Source organism: Gaeumannomyces tritici (genome assembly GCF_000145635.1).
Source record: "Gaeumannomyces tritici R3-111a-1 unplaced genomic scaffold supercont2.3, whole genome shotgun sequence".
Lineage (NCBI taxonomy): Eukaryota > Fungi > Ascomycota > Sordariomycetes > Magnaporthales > Magnaporthaceae > Gaeumannomyces > Gaeumannomyces tritici.
The window spans coordinates 3,997,336-4,011,871 of record NW_008804547.1 but is presented as its reverse complement, the minus strand read 5'-3'; the positions used below and the strand labels follow the sequence as shown (position 1 = coordinate 4,011,871).

Below are 14,536 nucleotides of genomic sequence, written 5' to 3'. Positions count from 1 at the left end.
GTGATTGGACGCACAGAGCACCCATCCCATGCTCTGCTGTCTCCTCTCCATGCCATGACGCCGCTCAATGCTACGCACGTTTCCGGCTCGACGGGACAGCAAATTGCCCGGTCCCTATCTCACACTGTTATTGCCTTTCCCAAGTGCCGAAACACACCCCAGGGCTACCGTCAGGCCCGGATAAATTAACCGTCGCTTTGCATCTCGGCGCCTCAGTGGCCGGCCGCGTCTGGTCTTCTTCCGCGTGTCCCCCACGATGCTTTGCCGGGCCATATATGGGGCACTGGCCCTGCTCTACGTTTCCATCTATCTCAGGGTGAGCTTCCCCCCTCCAGCTCGCCGTTCCCGTCGCTGGTCCTGCGAGGATCCCCATATGAGGCCTACCTCGGCAGTTAACTGACAAAGTCACCCACAGCCGGTCAACACAGCCCGACCGCAACCCCGAATACGCACATAGCCGACCCGCCGCCAAGAGCCCCGATACGCACAACTTCCAACCGAGGGCCGCCATGAGAAAGAAACCGCAAGGACCCGCCTCCGAGGAGGGGCCGGATGCGGCCGCCCTGGCGAAGCGTACAAACATGGAGACCCCGTCGCTGCTCCAGAGGATGGCCTACGCCTCCTGGATGTACACCACGCAGAGCATCATCTCGGGCTTCGTATGGTTTCACGAGTGGAAGGAGTGGTACTCTCCGCCGGACGGCCGCCCGGACATTGTCAAGGCCTACGACTGCCGCCCTTATCTCCCCGTCCGGTCAGTTGCCCGCTGCCCTCGCGGGCGACAGCCTGAAGATACGAGTGACAGGCAGACAGGACCACCCCATACTGACTAGCATGTGAGCCCACCAGCATCTTCTTCCCCGCCGACCACGACCAGTCCTCCTCGGCCCTGCTCCCGACCCTCATCACCATCCACGGCGGCGGCTTCTGCATCGGCACGGCGCGCGACGCGGACGAGTGGAACCGCGACTTCGCCAACAAGCACAAGGTCCTCGTCATCTCGCTGTCCTACTCCAAGGCGCCCGCCTCGCCGTTCCCGGGGGCGCTGCACGACCTCGAGGCCGTGTACGGCGCCGTGCTGGGCGACGAGTCCCTCCCGATCGCGCGCGCGGGCGCCACGACGGGCGGCGCCGACGGCCGCGCGCGCATCGCCATCCTGGGCTGGTCCGCGGGCGGCAACCTCGCCCTGACGCTGTCGCAGCTCGCCAGCGTGCGCGACTCGCGCCACGGCGCGCCCGCGGCCGCCGTCACCGTCTACGGGGCGCTCGACCTGGCCACGCCGCCCGCGGCCAAGGTCAAGTCGCGCGTGTACAAGGTCAAGCTGCCGCAGCCGCGGGGCCAGTGGACCGACTCGCTGCTCCGGCTCGCGCCCGCCTTCGACTGGAGCTACGTGCCCTACGGCCATGACCTGCGCGACCCGCTCCTCAGCCCCGCGTACGCGCCCGAGGCCGCCCTGCCGCCCTACGTGTGCGTCGTGGCCTGCGAGCTCGACATGCTCGCGCACGAGTCGTGGCGGTTCGCGGTCCGCCTGGCCAACGAGCGCCGCCTCGGCGGCGCCGGGCGGGACCTGCCCGACGTCCTCGCCTGGGGTAACACGTCGCTCACCTTTGCCGGCAGGCGCGCGCCGAGCCGGCGCCGCGGCGAGCTGGACGAGGAGGAGGGCGGGGATGAGCGGTTCGGGTTCGACGACGAGGCCGACGACGGCAGGGGCGGCGTCAAGTGGATGCTTGTGCCGGACGTGCTGCACGGTTTCGACTGTAAGACGATGCGGGATATGATGGGCGACGAGGAGAGCATCAAGGACGCCGAGATGAAGACGATCCACGAGATTGAGCGGATAGGGAGGTGGCTGCGGGAGAAGGCCTGGAAGGCGTGAGGGATTTGGGTTGACATGACGCCATGATTCCTGCTTCTTCTTTTTTTTCCTTTGCCACTGGTGGGCTTCCATAACGGGCTGGCCTAGATGACTACGCCCCCATGTACCACTTTAGTGCGTGCACATGAAGGCGAAATATGAAATTCACTCTCAAATGTATTGATCTCCTGCGGTACGATGCTTGAGGGGCACATCCCGGCCTTGACGCTTTGGGTGGAGTTTGACCAGTCCATAGGTATTTCCAAACAGGAGCAGACGTTATGGAATCTATAAACGAAGCGTGGCCGAGGGGCACGTAACGCATCACTTTGGTATTGTAACCATACAGGTAAGCGTTATTTTCCAGATTAAATAACCTCGTATCTTTTACTAGTGAGGCAGACTGGCACCCACAGAAGAGACAAGACAGCCAACACACAATCCTTTATCACAACCAACCCCTCCCCGAGCTGGGGATCCTGACCAACTTCATTGCCGGACAACTGGCTGGTGCACAAGCGAGCACATACGCTCAGCCGCTCGGCCCGAAGGCTGAGTGTGTTGTAGACAGGTGACGGTATCGCAACATCGAACAAACGACAATTCACCGGAGACCAAGGGATCGGCCGTGGGTAACTCACATCCCGTGGACGTTCCATGCACATACACATCAACTCTACTTGCTGACCCACCGGCACTCCGGTCTCCTGTCAGAGTTGGCTTGCAGGATTCCCGACGTGGGCCCCCGGGACAGGTGCACGGCTTGGCTCTGCGCCTACGCACACACACACGTCACACGCTTCGGTCAGGCCCTGTCGCTCCCCTGCTATTTTCGGTCACCTCTCAACGTTCCAGAAACACCGAGAATGAGGCGTTCTGTGGGGTCAACGACGAACAGGGCCGGCATGGTGCCATAGGTACGACGGTGCAAAGCTAACATGGGTGCAAGCCTACCCAAGGCGCTAAGCACTATATCCATGGCGCTGATTGTAATCATGGCTGATTAGGGTTTTGTTGAGGTCGGACGATGTCCACTAGGCTCTTGCGGATCGTGGGGTCGGGTAGGTATTTTTGGTAGGGTGAGCCGCCCGTGCGTGTTTGACCAACACAAACCAGGAAACTAGAAAGTGAATTAGATACGCTGCGACGAAATGTATGTGAATGGTGCTGCAATCGCGAATATCCAAGCCTGTGGTGGTCACATTGCTTCGCCACGGCTTGTGGTTAGACATACGACCAGAGGCAAAAAAGCGATGGCTTTCCGCGGGTCCCGGTCACGAACGTATGTGCCATGTTTCATCCGAGGGTTGGCGTCGTTCCCCGTCTGATCCCGGAGGAATCTATCAACGGAAGGAAGAGGTCTAAACCACTCGTCAAGGGTAGGGGGCTTGCTTGCTGCCTTTCATTGCAAGACCTCGAGGCATGGGTGCATCTTCATCCAAAGTGCGACCGTTTATACGAAGAGATTCCATAGTGCATATGGCAGGAAGGGCCGGCTTCTTTATGCAGAATCAGGCACGGGGTTACGGCATAGGCAGACATCGCGCCCGGCGGGATCGGGCTTCTAATAAGAGGCGATATGCCGGGGGAATGCGGGACTAGCGAGCATTAAGCGAGGTCGTAACCCGTCGCTGGGCCAGGAACATAGGTATGGCTCTACCCGCACCTCTTGAGACGACGGCACAGAGAGCTGGCGTGCGACGATTGAACCAAACAGCTCTCGGGAGGGGTCTGGCCACCGCTTACTGCTGGTGATAGCAAGGCCTGGAGGCTTACTCTTGCTACGCCACATAGTGGAGGCTTGTGGATGGCAGTTAGGCTACTGGCCAGTACGGCCGACCCCACCATCTCACTGTGCCGTAGTGTACCGGTATGCAGCAGCGATCAGGTGCTTTGGGTTCGCTTGGTAAATGCAGATTTCCAGCTTTGATTGTCATGCTGTCTTTGGCTTTCAAAGCCACGCATAATACACGCCGTAGGTCGACGGCGATATCGTGCAATTTTCTCGAGGAAACGTAGCATAAAGCTGCATTTGCTAGTCACAGTTGATGCTCACATGCCAGATTGACTTGCACAGTTGCACTGACAGTTGGGTTCTAATTCCATCTCAGCGACAAGCCAACCTACCTCCGTCTTTTTGATACGCGGTGTGGTATTCACAAGATGACCAACGTATTTTCTTCTTCCGGGCATCCATTAATGACTCGAACGTTGTGCTGGGTTGCTTGCACCTCGCCTTCCACAACACCACTCTATTCCAGACTGGCACTCTCGCCAAGATGCACCGTGCAGGAACCTGTCACTCAGGCAAGCAAGCTTAACCGCCACAGCAGGGTCCTGCCAACATTGCGCGCCGGCATTGATTGGCCGTTTATTCTCCGAAAATGCCAAGTCTCTCCCGATCGGGCTAGCCCTGTTCTTTTTTTTCGACAGATGGCAACACCGCACGGGGTGAGGCCCGCTCTCTCCTTCCGCGCCCTGGCTCAGCCCCGCTGCCCTGAAGCGAACCGATGGGGACTCGGGCTGCTCTTCGCCCTCGATTGACTCGTGACGCGTGCACTCCCTGTCTCCTCTGTGTTTGGCATCTTGCGAACGACTCCGTCTGATCGCTGGCCCTTGCTGTCCTGGTTGCTGTCCGGGCTGGGTTGGTCCCAGGCAATGCCATTCCAACTTTTGCGGCGCCGCCGTCGGCTTCATGCGCAGCTGACCCTCTCGTCGCATCTTCCCCCCACTGCCCGTCGGCGTCCCCAGCTCTAGCTCGCTCGCTGCCAGCGCAGCAGCAGCAGCAGCATCAGCGCTGCCGACCCTAAATCCTCCCCGCGCGTCTGGCTTCGCCCCCGACCATTGGTCGTCTTTTTGAGTTGGCTCGAGAGGCTGAGCTCAGCCGACCTTGGCTCTGCTTGCCGCTGCGCTCACTGACTGCCGCGTGGCGAGGGGCCGGCTATATCTGAGGAAGCTTACGGGGCCCCCCCCTCCTCTCAAGTGTTACTCTGTCCAGGATCCCAGGAATCCCGCGGCCTAACCCCAGCCGGCGTCCGACAGTGGATCTCACTCCAACATCCTGGCGTCGCCGTTGCCTGACCCCCAGCTCCCGGATGACACGTCCCGGGGCGGCGCACATCGTACATGATGCCTTTTGATCCCGCTGCTGGTCCACCACATGGTTTCTCTCTCTTGGTTTCCTTCTCTCCCTTTTCGGCCGTTTCGCCAATCCAAGGACCTTCCTAGTTGGAAACATTTCTTCCCTTTTTGTTATTTTCCATCTTCTTCGTTATTGATACCCATGGCGTTTTCTCTCGCTAGAGGGCTGTGAGAAGTGCCTGCTCTCGTCCTTGATTATTTTCCCTTGTCTGTCTTGTTCTTTCTTCCTCACCGTACGATACCCTCCTATTCGGCTCCCCGCATTCTCGGGGGGAACACACATCACAATGGACTACTCAATGCAGCCGCTGGCTTCACCAAAGCACCAACTTCCCCACATCGATACGACGACAAATTCTTGGGACGCGTCCGACATTATAAGAGAAGAGCCGCTAGGCTCCAAGCTAATGTGGGCCATCGCCCATGTCCTACAGCTCGATGCCGGCTCGATACAGGCGATGGACTCTTTTCAAGACCTGGGCGGCGACCAGCGCACAGCGACCCTTCTCAGGAGGAAATGCAGGAGTCTCGGCCTGGACGTTAGGACGAAAGACATCCTGAGCTGCGTTACCATCGCCGAGCTCGAGACGTGCATAAAACCGTGCAGGCGTGACGATACAATAACACCGGCCGACGCTTCGGATTCCCATAACCCGTTACAGCTCCGACCCCGCAAACCGAGCCGATTTTCCTACGCCAGCGATGCCTCGACGCTGCACTCGCGCAACTCCAGCACATTGAGCGCCGTGCTCTCGCCCCCCGCAGTCGAGGTAGATGTCGACAAGTTGATAGACGACAATGCCGCCGTCGAGCGGTCCGTCATCATAAAGCCACGGGCGGGGCCTTTCGACGGGAAGGGTGTTGCGTTCCTTGAGCTGCACGGCATCGAGATCTCGGGGAGCCCCACGTCGGACGTCGAGGTCATTCCGCAATCCCACATGTTCCTCGCCGGAACCAAGGTCGCCGCAATCAGACGCAGCCTTCAGGAAACTGCCAGGGGATGCGAGATCCCCGAAGTTTGGATCGTGCTCAGGAGGGTGCCCACAGCTGAGACTGGCGAGGTGAACAAGAGAAGGCTGCGGACCTGGATCCAGAATGTCAACGCCGGGACGGAGCAACTGATCATGAGCATGGATGTGGAGGAGGCCGTGAAGGAGCCTTTGACTGATATCGAGAAGGCGTTGCGGGGCGCCGTTGGCAGGGCGCTTCAGATGCCTGTTGAGAACATTGGGATGAACTTCTCCTTTGCGCAACTCGGCGGCAATGACATCAGCGCCACACAGGTCGTGGCAATAGCCAAGGCCGATTCCATCTTTCTCAACTCGTCCGAGGTTATGCAGAACCACACGCTGGCGCAGCTTGCGAGGATCGCCTCGACGCGTGCCGAACCCTCTCCGCGCTGGGACGGCTCGCCTCTCAACAGCGGAGTCGAGCTCTCACCGATGCAGAACCTCTACTTCCTGACGGCAATGGGCGGCGACTCAACCAATCGTTCGGTGCGCGATGGCAGCTACCGCTTCAACCAGAGCGTCCTCCTCAGGACAAGCAGGAATTTTGCTCTCGACGACGTTTCGGCCGCGGTAGATGCCGTGGTAGGACACCACGCGATGCTCCGATCCCGATTTTCAAAGGCCTCGACGGGCGCATGGACCCAGCGCGTTGTCCCTACAGGTGCCGGCTCCTATAGTCTGCGCTTCCATACAGTTAGCACCGACAAGGAGCTCCAGGCCATCATCGAAGAGAGCCAGACCCTGGTAGATATCGAGCAGGGGCCCGTGTTTGCCGTGGATCACGTCCAGACCAACGACGGCCATCAGATGATCTACATGGTGGCACACCATTTGGTCGTCGACCTGCTCTCGTGGAGAGTCATCATCCAGGACCTGGACGAACTCCTTGTGAACGGCAGCCTGCTATCCCAACGGTCGCTACCCTTCCAGCAATGGAACCAGCTCCAGAAGCGCGAGATCGAGCAGGCGGACATCAGCAGCCCAATCCCAACCGGCACCCCCGCGGGAAACTACACCTACTGGGGCCTGCAGGACGCCCCAAACACCTACGCCGATTCCCGCGAAGTCAGCTTCTGCCTGAGCCCAGAGCTGACAACGATACTGCAGACGACCTGCAACAAGGTTTTCCGAACCGACTCCGTCGACATCTATCTGGCCGCCCTTCTCCTCTCCTTCTCCCAGACCTTCCACGACCGGCCGGTTCCCGTCATTTGGAACCAGGAGCACGGCCGCGATGTCGCCGACCCGACCGTTGACATAACTGACACGGTAGGCTGGTTCACCAGCCTGAGCCCGATTGGCTCGGTATTAGAGCCTGGAAGGAACGATTTCCTGGATGTTGTGCGGCGGCTCAAGGACCTGCGACGCGCGATGCCGAGGCGGGGAGCGCAATACTTCGCCTCCAAGTTTCTCAACCGCAGCGGCCCTGACCTGTTCACCGAGGACTGGCCCATAGAGCTGATTTTCAGCCACGCGGGATCCATGCAGCAGCTTGAGCGGGAGAACGGCGTTCTGGAGCAGCTGAAAATCCCGGGCAGGACGCTGGCGTCCAAGACTTCTGACATTGGCCCTAGAGTTGGCCGTATAGCTCTGTTTGAGGTCAACACTGTCATCTCGCGGGGCTCGGCCAAGGTCAAACTGCTGTATAACCGTCGGTCGCAGCACCAGGAGCTCATTTCCCAGTGGGTCGAGAACTTTGAGCACCTTCTGCTTGAGGCCATCGGCCGGCTGCGTTACCACGCCCCGGAGCTCACCTTGGCAGACGTGCCGCAGCTTGATGTGACATATGCCGGACTGGAAAAGTTGAACAAGGACCGCTTGGCCACTCTCGGTCTGAGTAGCGTGCGCGACATCGAGGCCGTCTATCCCGTCACGGCTGTCCAGCAGGCCATTCTCATCAGGCAGGAGAGCGTCCCCGAGTCGTCGCAGCTTCACGGCATCTATGAGCTCACTTCGGCAGTGGGCGAGTCCGTCGATATTTCCCGACTGTGCGCTGCGTGGCAGAATGTCACAATGAAGCATGCGGCGCTCCGCACCGTCTTTATCGAGAGTGTATCCGAGACGGGCGTTTACGACCAGGTCGTCCTCCAAAGGTGCTCACCACACATGCTGTTTATCGACGTCCACGCCGGCGAGGATCCCATCGAGGCTCTCAACAACCTGCCCATGGTCCCGGCCGGGACCTCCCGGCCGCAGCATAGGTTCGCTGTTTGCAAAGCACCAACTAAAACGCTGGTCAAGCTCGATATCAATGGGGCTCTCTGTGACGCCCAGAGTATGAATACCATCTTCGTTGACGTCCGCCGCGCCTACGCTCTAAACACGCCGCTACAGGATGCCACGAGCCTGACTTACCCCGAGTACCTCAAGTTCCTCGAGACGGCACGCACTAGCCAGAGCCTCGATTTCTGGATGCAACGACTCAAGGACGTCGAGCCGTGTACTTTCCCGCGTCTCGTCCTCATCACAAACGAGCAGCGCTTCTACGAGAACTCGCACTTCGACCTTGAAATTGACGCCAAGACGTTTATGGACTTTTCCCGTGCGAACCAGGTCACCGGGGATGCTGTCTTGCGCCTTGCCTGGGGCCTCGTGCTCCGGGCGTTTGTTGGCAACGACAAGGTCTGCTTCGGCTACCGCGCCACTGGGCGCGAGGCTGTATCAGGCGGGTCCAGCATGCGCAACGTAGTTGGCTGCTTCGGCAATACCATCGTGTGCAACTTGACGCTGTCGCCGTTCAAGTCACTGTCATCAATGCTCAAGACTGTAGAGTCCGAGTACGTCGCTAGCCTCCGCCACCAATACGTCTCTATCCCAGAGCTTCACCACATCCTTGGAGTTCGCGGCCCCGAGCGCTTCTTCAACTCATGCGTCTCGCTCACCTACGAGCCGGCCGGGCTGGACAGCCGCGCCGCGACTCAGACCAACTTTGGGCTCCACGGGGTGTCGCACCGCGAGACCTCCAGCTTCGACCTGGCCGTCAACGCCCGCTTCATGAACGGCAGTCTCGTGGTCGACATTGCCAGCAACTCGCTACTTTCGGAGCGTGAAGCGAGGAATGTGTCCAACACCCTGAAGAAGGCCCTCAATTCCATCTTGGAGATGCCCAGTGGCTCCATAGAGGGCGTCGACCTCTTCACCGATCACGACTACGCCCAGGTTGTGGCTTGGGCCAACGAGAGGGACACCCCTCAGCCGCGTTCCGCAGTGGTGCACGAGCTTGTGGAGAGGAACGCCCGCGAAAGCCCCCAGGCGATCGCAATCCGCGCGTGGGATGGCGAGCTCACCTACCATCAGCTCGACGATCTCGCCTCCCGTCTGGCGCAGCGCCTGATGGACGCCGGTGTCGGGCACCGAGACACGGTCCCTCTTGTCCTCGAGAAGAGCTTCTGGTCTCCGGTTGCCATGCTGGCGGTGCTCAGGACGGGCGCTGCGTTCGTTCCCATCGATGCGTCCGACATGGGCTTCATCCAGCCCATCTTCGAGCAGCTCAACTCGTCACATGTGGCTATCCAGTGCCAGAACGCGTCGGCAGTTCTGGGCAATCTCTTTGAGAAAGTCATTGTCTTGAACCCCGAGCTCTTGAGAGAGCTCCAGCTCCAGCCGATGCGGTCCACAGTGACGCACACATCCGAGGAGGACATCGCCTGCGTCTTCTTCGTGCCAGCGTCGTCTCGGCAGGTCAAGGGTATCGCCTTCTCGCACGCCTCCATGTCGATGGCGCTGCTGACGCAAGGCCCTTCGGCCATGATCTCGGCGTCAAGCAGGGTCATGCAGCTGTCGTCGTACAACGTGGATATTGCGCTATCTGAGATCTTTGCGACCCTCATCCACGGCGGGTGCGTCTGCATCCCTACCGACTCTGAGCGCGTCCTCGACTTCACGGGCGCGGTGCAGCGCATGGAGGTCAACTGGTCCTACATGACGCCCCTGCTCTCGCGCAAGCTAAACGTCGACATCCTACCGACCCTCAAGACCATCTGCTTCCGCACTCGGTCCCTGGACGAGGACTCGTACGCGCCGTGGGTTGGCAAGAAGAAGGTGCTTTTTGCCTATGGTGCGCCCGACATCTGCCCCCTGGGAATTTCGTTTCTCGAAGTCTTTGGCCCTCACCAGCTCAACCGCATCGGCGGCCCGCTTGTGGGCAACTTCTGGATTGTCAACCCCGACGACCACCGAAGGCTGATGCCCATTGGTGCCGTTGGCGAGCTTGTCATCGAGGGCCCGACCCTGGGCTATGACTTTCGCAACGGCCAGGTTGACCAGGCACACTGGAACTCTGCCGACTTCTCGACGGGTGGTTCAAACAAGAAGACTCGGTACTTCAAGACGGGCCACCGCGTCCGCTACACCGAGGGAGGCTTCATTCAGATCATCTCGAGCAAGAAGGAGGACCTCGAGATTGGCGGACACACCATCATCATTTCGGAGCTGGAGCAGCACATTCGCCGCAGTCTCGACCTTGGAGTTGACGTTATCACCGAGGCGATTGCCTTCAAGGGGGTCCAGGTCGAGCCTGTGCTGACTGCCTTCATTGAGCTTGGCGAGATGTTTGATGGGCCTGAGGATCTGCGCCAGCTGTCGCGAACAACCCGCGAGCGCCTCTTTGCGGCACGACGGCTTGTAGAGATAGGCCTGCGCAATGCGGTGCCATCCTATATGGTCCCGCAGATCTATATCCCCGTCAAGCACCTGCCGGTGACGGCCTCGCTCAAGGTCAACCGCCGCAAGCTGCAGAAGATCATCTATGGCCTCTCCCGGGACCAACTGGTCGCCCTTTCAACGGTGCCGAACCCGGGCGAAGTGCAACGGTACTGCATGCAGCCGGCCCCGCTGGGCCAGATGGAAGAGCGGATGCGTCAGATCTGGGCCCATGTGCTCAACATTGAGGACGAGACAGTTATAAGCGGCGCAGACGGCTTCATCAAAGCTGGTGGCGACGACATTCTCGCCACCAAGTTGCTCGTCTGCTGTCGCCAAGAAGGCATCATCATCTCCATCGCAGATGTGCTCCGCAACATCACTCTCTCTGAGCTCTGCAAGACTGTCAAGTTTGCCGATGACACACAGCAGGCCCATGCACAGGCTCATGCGCCCTCGCACACGCCGCCCCAGGCCTCCGTGTCGTCTGTTGCTTCAGCTCCAGCGTCAGAGGCTGCATACCCCCACGTTGTGCTGGTTCAGCAGCAACAGCAGCAGCAGATGCTGCAGCGACGGCGGTCAAGGAACAGCATCGCCGCGGTACCTGCTGCTGTCGATACGTCTCAACAGCCTAGGAGAGGCAGCAACGGTGACGATCTCGAGTCCGTCCTGGCCACCAAGATCGGGGTCGAAAGGGCCACGGTCAGGGAGGTCGCTGAGGCCTCGTCAATGCAGTCCCGTTTCATCGAGTCGGGTATGCTGCGCGGACGTGCCAACATCAACTACTTTGTCTTTTCCTTCTCAGGCACCATCGACTGCAAGAAGCTCGAGGATGCATGCCAAACGCTGGTGACGATCCATCCGGTCCTCCGCACCGCCTTTGTGCCTCACAAGCGTCGCATGTACCAGATTGTGTTCAAATCCAGTGCTGGCGCCGACTTTAAGCGTTACCTCTGCCCGAGCTGGCGCCTGGCCGCGTTTGCCGAAAAGGTGATTAAGAAAGACCAGGCGGCCCCGCTTGCCTTTGCATCGCCCATGACCAAGTTCATCCTCCTCGATGGCGGCAAGCAGTCGACGCTCCTGCTGCGGCTGTCCAGGGCCCAGTATGACGACCTGTCGGTGGCGCTGCTGGTCAAGGACCTCAAGAAGCTGTACGACGGCGCGCAGAACCCACCGCGGCGGCCCTCGTATGTCGAGTTTGTGCGGTCGGCGCAGGTGGCCAACTCGAAGGGCGCTCACGACTACTGGCGGTCGCTGCTCGAGGGAGCGTCCATGACCAAGGTGGTGCAGCACGCGCGGCCCTACCAGCTGACCAACCACAGCAAGACCATCAAGCAGCGCGTCGCGGTGGGCTCGCTCGCGCACCTCGACATCTCGTTCGAGACGGTCGTCAAGTCGGCCTGGGCCATGACGCTGGCGGCGCTGTCGGGCTCTGGCGATGTCGTTTTCGGCGAGGTGGTCGATGGCCGCCAGGTCCGACTATCCGGGGGCCAGTCTGTCGCGGGCGTCCTCGGCCCGACGGCCAACGCGATTCCGGTGCGGGTCAAGTTCCCCGACCAACAGGTCGCGCCGCTGGACTTGCTCAAGGCTGTGCAGGCGCAGCGCGTGGCCGGCATCCAGTTTGAGAACTATGGCTTCCTCGACCTGGTGCAGTCGTGCACAACGTGGCCCTACTGGACCAGGTTCAGCACTGTTGTGCATCACCGGTACGAGGAGACGACGGTGGTGCCGTCCGAGGCCAAGATCTTCAACCTCGGCAAGGGCGGCGCCGGTCCCTCGTGCAGGTTCACCATCATCGAGAGCCGCGCACAGGACGTGCCCGACATGTACGTGCACTCGCTCGCGCGCGGCGGTGGCGGGCCAGGCTCGGGCAGCCAGACGAACAACGTCGAGATGTGCATTACATTCTGCGAGAGCCGCATTCCTGTCAGCTTTGCCGAGGAGACGCTCCGGATGCTCGTGGACAACGTGGCCACCTTCACCTCTGCCTCCATCACGGCTCCTGTCGTGCCGTCGTCGTCGGCCTTCCAGAGGCTGCAGGCGCACATCCCACTGCCGCAGGCACCGTCGACGCCGAGCATGATTGCCAGCGAGCTGCACCCCACTCCCAATAACGACGTTGCTCCTAACCACGCCGCGGCGATCCGCAAGACCATAGAAAAGGCTTGGACCTTGTCGTCGCTCAACCCCGCGACGCTCAACGTGCCCGAGGAGCACAGGGACCACGCGGCATTCTACGACCTGTGGGGCTCACTGATCCCCGCATCGCAGCTGGCCTCGGCTCTGACCCGAGAGGTTCCCAAGCTCGGCCTGCCTGGGATTGGGGGACCGGGGGAGTTTTCCCTGTCGATGGACGAGATCCTGGACAACCCAACCATGGCGAAGCAGTTCAACCTCATCGCGAGAAGGATGGCCGGGCACGGCGGCGGCAGCAGCCCCGGGCACAGACGCAACGTGCCTTCGTCATCTTCGCTTGTGTCCAAGATTGCGAGCAAGATCAAGGGTCACGATCAGCATGCGCCGGTCCCTCAGACGACGTACCTGGTCGTCGATTCCCGCACCGCCGCAGACAATGCCCGTACTCCGCCACCCCGCTCAGCAGGTCTGCCAACACCACAGGCTGTCCATGTATCCTCGATGCTTACGCCTGGCCTGCCAGCGACTACGCCCGGGGCACCCACACCTCTGGGGGCATCGTTCACGGGGCCGATCCGCGACGACGACGAACTCGAGCGGCAACTGGAGCGGGCGCTACACGAGATCTCGGGCGAAGCGCAGGTGCGACCGCAGGTACCGCGCAAGGGGTCGGCCGAAATGCGCCGCGGCGGCAGCTCGGGCGGCAGCTCGGGCGACAGCTCGGGCGGCGGCAGCGGCATGGAGAGCCTGACGGACGGGAGCAGCGCTGTCAGCAGCAGCGTCCACGAAGACCTCGAGCAGCATACAGTCTTCCCGGGCATGGCCCCAGTGAACTATGGCGGGTCCCCGTACAGGGGCGGACTGCGCAAGGACAGCGCCGTCAGCGCCGTCAGCGCCCTCGCGCCCGTCTCTCCTCCCACGCCCGGCAGCAAGCTCGTCGCCTCGGCCATGACGCCAGCGCCCATCTCGCCGCCCACGCCGGCTATGAAGCAGAACGCGTACCACTCCCACACGCAGAGGCACCAGCGCTACAGGCAGAACCGGCCGGCGGACCTCAACATATCGCTGGTGAGGCCGCCGCTGCCGCCCATCCCCGCTGACGAGGCGCCCGACGACGTGGTCTCCCCCGTGACTCCGCCGACGCACAGCGCCCGCTACTTTGACCGGGCGCACAGGCGCGCCGACTCGTCGATCGTCACGCCGCCCGCCGCTCGGGCTCCACGGCACTTCCGCAGCTTCAGCCGGAGCTAGAATTCACCACGTAAAGCATAGGTGGTGTCTTTATATTACTACACTTTCGATAGTTTCCCTTTTCTTTTTCTTTTTTTCCCCCACAGGGTTGCTTGGATCGATATCATTCATATTTGTATCTTTTTTCGCTTTTTTCATTTGGAGATTTTGAGATATCTCCAACATCTCATCTCCGGACATGGTTCTTTTGTACTCAGCTTTGTCGTATCCACATGAACTTTTTTGTTTATTTGCGTGGCGTTTGCGCGGGATATTGCAGCTTGATCTACCTTGGCAAAACCTAACATCAGGATAGCGTGCCATTTTTTATTATTATACTCTAGATAGCAGCCACTCAAATTCATGTTTGATTACGGCGTTGTCTGTCTACGTCTAGTGTCGTGTGTTTCCTCACTGGTCTGCTAACTTGGTAGGGTATGTGGAATGCAGGGGTTATTTCGACCGGCTCATGCTTCCGAACTGGACCCTGCGTCTTTGGCGTTTGTGAATCTCCACACATATC

At 60.3% G+C, this 14,536-nt stretch overlaps 3 protein-coding genes across 3 annotated transcripts; 2 read left to right on the top strand and 1 right to left on the bottom strand.

Moving 5' to 3' along the window:
- The first annotated feature begins 16 nt into the window (after positions 1-16).
- Positions 17-2,222, top strand: GGTG_06446 (hypothetical protein). Its single transcript, XM_009224263.1, has 3 exons — positions 17-316; positions 416-754; positions 850-2,222. Exons 1-3 carry the CDS (start codon positions 276-278, stop codon positions 1,874-1,876), a joined length of 1,407 nt encoding a protein of 468 aa, XP_009222527.1. The 5' UTR covers positions 17-275; the 3' UTR covers positions 1,877-2,222.
- A 1,789-nt stretch (positions 2,223-4,011) lies between these two features.
- Positions 4,012-4,976, bottom strand: GGTG_06445 (hypothetical protein; the record flags this gene model as incomplete). The annotated part of the gene is made up of 3 exons (XM_009224262.1): positions 4,012-4,107; positions 4,304-4,729; positions 4,908-4,976. 3 exons carry the CDS (start codon positions 4,974-4,976, stop codon positions 4,012-4,014), a joined length of 591 nt encoding a protein of 196 aa, XP_009222526.1.
- GGTG_06444 (hypothetical protein) lies at positions 4,962-14,390 on the top strand. Its single transcript, XM_009224261.1, has one exon. The coding sequence runs from the start codon at positions 5,284-5,286 to the stop codon at positions 14,032-14,034; it is 8,751 nt and encodes a 2,916-aa protein (XP_009222525.1). The 5' UTR covers positions 4,962-5,283; the 3' UTR covers positions 14,035-14,390.
- Positions 14,391-14,536: the final 146 nt, after the last annotated feature.